Source organism: Diabrotica undecimpunctata, chromosome 5, assembly GCF_040954645.1.
Source record: "Diabrotica undecimpunctata isolate CICGRU chromosome 5, icDiaUnde3, whole genome shotgun sequence".
NCBI classification, from domain to species: Eukaryota; Metazoa; Arthropoda; class Insecta; order Coleoptera; family Chrysomelidae; genus Diabrotica; species Diabrotica undecimpunctata.
In genome coordinates, this window is record NC_092807.1 from 93219061 (window position 1) to 93224050 (window position 4990).

Sequence of the window (4990 nt, forward strand, 5' to 3'; positions counted from 1 at the left end):
CTGTGTGTCTTGTATTTTCTCTTCCCATATCTTGTATATACTTCGATGTATAATTTTAAGAAAAAGTTTTAGTATATGGCTCATTAGACTTATTAGCCTATATTCTCCGCACTTTTTCGCTCCCTGTTTCTTTCGTAACGTTATAAATTCTGAAACTAGCCAAACTTTTGGAATATTGCCTGTTTCATAGATTTTATTGAAGATTTTAAAGATTCATCATTAGGAAGTTTAAGAAATTCAGACTGTACTCCGTCTGGTCTAAAAGCTCTCTCTTCTTGTAGTGATATTATGGCTGCTCTTATTTCTGCCACTAGTATAGGTAATCCTGTTTCTATAGGTATTACTAAGTGGTTCTCCCTCTCATCAAAAAATAAATTTCTATGTAATTTTTTCAGGCATTATTAATACTCTCTTTGTCCACGATTACCTCTCCGTTGTCATTAACAAGTATACTTACTCTTCTGTTTTTACATTTGCCTGTAATTTCTCTTACCTTTTTATACACGTTAAAGTCGTCGTATTTACTTTGTAGAATATTGATTTCTTGGCATTTTTTCTCGTTGTTATGTTTTATATATAGAGTTATTGTTCTTGTTTTTCCTTCTTTCTTCCATCAGCTGCAGAATCTCTTGTCATCCATGTCTTATTCTTACCTTCTTCGTTCTTTATCAAAATGTCTTTAATGTCGTCTATCGTTTTTATTAAGGGATTCTATCTTCTCTTCTGTGCTTTCCGTTGTATTATCGATTTCTTTAAATTTTCTATTTATGTTTTGCTGACTATTTCTTTTACTTCACTATATGAGATCATGAGGTGATATTTTCCAAAAAAGCTTTTATCCAGTCATAGTTACTACATTTAAGATTAGGTGAGGGAATTCTTTGCATTGTTTTAGCCTGTTGCCATATTTCCTCAGACGTAGCATTTTTGTTAAGTTTAGTGCATTAGTACCAAGTAACTCTTAGCCTTGTTTTTAATTTTTTTAATGTTGCCTTTTTTCTTTAACCTGTATATAATTTTCCATATTACTGTTGATATAGTTATTTAAAGCTTCTTTTCTATAACGCAAAACTTATTCACATCTACTATCCCACCAAGGCGGGGGTGACAGTTTAGCTCTTTTTTTGAAAGGCTTATTGATTGGAATTGAACATGTATCGGCATTTTCAATGCCTTCCATGAAATAATTATAATTTATCATTTTCATTTAGTAGTTGCAATTTCTTACTGAAATATAACAAGCGAGTTCGTTCGTATCCATCCAGTTAGCTTTTCTAGTGTTTCTAGTTTCTAGTATGTGGTTTTTGGTTGTATTGTGTTACTACACTGTTCTCTTAATATATTAAGTTTCATAAGAAAAAATAATACGATCCAAGAGTATCTGTTACCATCGTCCAGATAGTTTTATCAGCGATGTCTGGAGATACAAGTTATATATCGACAGAAGAGTTTTGACCAGACCGAGATATTTTTGTAGGTGACTCATCATCAATACGCAAAATTTTTAATATAATTTACACCGATGGGTGAAAGTTCTTCAAAAGCTTTTACTTCACTTAGTACTTTCTAAAAGACCGTGAAAAATTCTTTAATAAATTCATCTGACATAACAGCTTACAAATTTTCCTCTTGGCGGAATCTTAATAGATTTCTCGGGTCCAAAATTGAATGGGAACATTGAAGGGATATTTGAATTAGAGATGTGGCTTTTCGCTTCCTATTAACTGGGTTGATCTGAGTTGTAGCATTGCTAGTTCGATCAGTTCGTAAAGTAATATAATTAGTGTAGTATATTGTAATAGAGAAAAAGAAGAGGAAGTCATAACACATGTCAATGTCAATTATATAAAAATATTTCGACCGTTAGTTAAAAATATAAGTAATATAAAACCAGGTCTAATCCTTTATATTCTTCCCTCTCATCACACTAATTTGGCGACGAGGTAAATGGTAAAGTGATTGTGTATATTTTAAGGATTTCGTTTATGTACATATTTTTAGTGTAGACATTGCTAAAAATGCCAAAAATGGAAGCGATATCCAGGCCGGGGAGCCATGTGGATTACGATCACAGCCCAAAACAGTTGTACATGCAGGGAATATATCTTCATTAGCAACGTTTAGAATTGGTGATGATTTTGAAATATTTGAAGAAAGGTTAGAACAATATTTATTGGCTAATTTAGTAGAAGAAGCAAGAAAAGTTGCTGTATTATTAACATTACTCAGTGAAGACATTTACAAAGTGTTGAAAAACCTATGTGCACCTAGCAAACCAAAAGAGAAATCATTTGATGATATTATGGCACTATTAAAAAGCCAATTTAAACCTCGCATTGCAATTTATAGAAGAAGAATAAAATTTGAAACATTGAGACAGGAAGACGAAACTATAAATGAATGGTATATTAAAGTCAAAAATATGGCAACTCAATGCGAATTTGGTGATAAGTTAATGTATAGAGTACAAGAGAAATTCGTAGTTGGAATAAAAGCAGGCCCAATATTAGACCGTTTATGTGAAGAAGATCCCCATAGGACTTTAAAAGATCTTTTAGAAATAGCACTGGCAAAAGAAGCAGCTTTGAGGGAATCCAGAGGAGTGGACATAAATTATTCAGAAGCCAAAAGGGAAGGTGGTAAGAAAATTCAAGCAAGACAACCAGGTTCATCAAATCAAACTAAGACTGGTAGGATATTTGTAAGTAATAAAAGAGATAATTTGTGTTTTTATTGTAATAAACCAGATCATGATTTTAAAATGTGTAAGTTTAGAAAATTTATTTGTAATAAATGTAAAAAAGTAGGGCATATTGCAGCAGCATGTAAAGTTAGGAGAAACAATTTTATAGAAATGGATAATAATGTAGATGCTGAGGATAATACCTCAGAGGTAGATGGTATGGTGGAGATGCTGCAGATTTATGTTTATAATGTTGAGGCTTATATTAAACCAATGTCAATAACCGTTTTAATAAATCAGCAACCTCTTGTTATGGAAATAGATACAGGAGCTGGTGTTTCTTGCATTCCTTTTAGTATGTATAATCAATGTTTTTCAATGGTAGAGTTAAAAGCCAAGTTTGATTAAATTAAAGTATTATGATGGACCAGTGGTAATACCAAAAGGTAAAATTGAGGTACAAAGCAAAATAGGTGATAGAGTTGAAAATGTTTCATTGACAGTAGTGGAGGGAGCTACTAAGGCACTGTTAGGCAGAGATATCTTTATAAAATTTAACTTATCCATAAAGGGAACAAAAGTCTATATTGAAAATCATGAATTAGGTTTTAGTAAGTGTACCCAGATTAATGAAATAAATATAAATGAAATTGACTTTAAATCACAATTAAATGTTTTATTAAGAAAATATGAGAAAATTTTTGATGATGAATTAGGTCAATATATAGGTGAGCAAGTTCATTTAGAGATGGAAAAAGATGTTAGGCCAATTTTTCAGAAACCACATTAAATCCCTTTTGCATTTAGAGAGAAAGTAAAGGCAGTGTTGCTTAAGTTAGAGAAAAAGGGGGGTAATAGAGAAAGTAGAAAATGCTTTGTGGGGTACACCATTGGTACCTGTACTCAAACCTAATGGTAAGGAAGTAAGGGTATGTGCTAATTATAAAGTAACAATTAACAAATATTTAAAAGACTCAAATTATCCACTTCCTTTAATAGAAGATATTTTTGCTGCTTTGAAAGGTGGGGAAAAGTTCACTAAACTAGATTTTAAAAACGCATATAATCAGTTAGAATTAGATCCTGAAACATCACATTTACTATCTTGGAGTAAACCTTATGGAATTTTTAGAGTTAAAAGACTCCCATATGGAACAAAACCAGCTTGTTCTATTTTTCAGTGTATAGTGGAGAAAGTTTTGCAGGGTTGTAAGGGCACAGTCAATTATTTAGATGATGTAGTAGTTACAGGGAAAGATAATAAAGAACATTTAGAGAACTTGGCTGAGGTTCTTAAGAGACTTTTAAAAGCAGGATTTAGGTTAAATTTGAGTAAATGTGAATTTGTTAAAGATTGTATTTTTTATTAAGGATATAAAATTTCAAATGTGGTCTAGGATTTTTGATATTAGGCCTTCGTGTGGGCAAAGGGGGAAACTTTTGATTGATTGATGGATAAAGAGCCAATGTGCTACGACACTGACACTGCTTCGCTACGTGATCATATTAAAGACACTGGTAACATTGTGTAACACTGTGAATATAAGGTTAAACTGGACAATATGCAGAATTAATAAAGATGTTATCCTCAAATGTGACTATGACTGTTTGTCGGGGGACAAATATTTTTTCTCCATCAGAAATAATCTTTCGCTTGATTCTCCGAATTTCAGTAATAGTTACCGCATATAGAAAATTTGTAAAAAGATATTGCTCGTCAAAAGAAGTATCAACATTCTTAATAACCCCTTCCTCGATAATAAATTATTTGTAATATAACCAATTAAATTTTCATTAGCCACTGGTTTATTGGCATCTTTAGTTGTTTTTAACTGAACCCTAATTCTGTTTTTGCCTACTCTTACGTCTTACGTCTTACGTCTTACGTCTTACAATATTTTGAATATTTAGTTTTTTATGGAGAATATGACCGACTACTAAAGGATATAATTTACGTATATTTTCATTTATGGTATGCTCAATAAATACGTAGACAAAATATAAATACAGGTTGGGATTTTGTAGATTAAAACATTACTTTTTTGCTTGATATCCGAAGGTGTGTCCTTATCTTCATCAGTTGTGTTTTTACCATTTTGATTGTTGGTTGTCGTGGTGTTAAACGTATCCATATCTATGCTTGCTCCTCCATTATTCACTGTTCAACCCTCGCACAGGAGTTGTTCATCATCCATTTTCCCAGCTTATCACCACACTAATTAATTAATTTATTGCACTTAATAAACTATTTTATGTTTTATAAGCTAGATAATTTTATCAAAATATCAAATTTCGTTCGAATCACCT

The 4990-nt window shown here is 31.7% G+C and overlaps 1 protein-coding gene across 1 annotated transcript; it reads left to right on the plus strand.

Annotated features, from left to right (window-relative positions):
• The first annotated feature begins 808 nt into the window (after positions 1-808).
• LOC140442365 (uncharacterized) lies at positions 809-4053 on the plus strand. Its single transcript, XM_072533440.1, has 4 exons — positions 809-813; positions 2002-2690; positions 2808-3038; positions 3656-4053. Exons 1-4 carry the CDS (start codon positions 809-811, stop codon positions 4051-4053), a joined length of 1323 nt encoding a protein of 440 aa, XP_072389541.1.
• Positions 4054-4990: the final 937 nt, after the last annotated feature.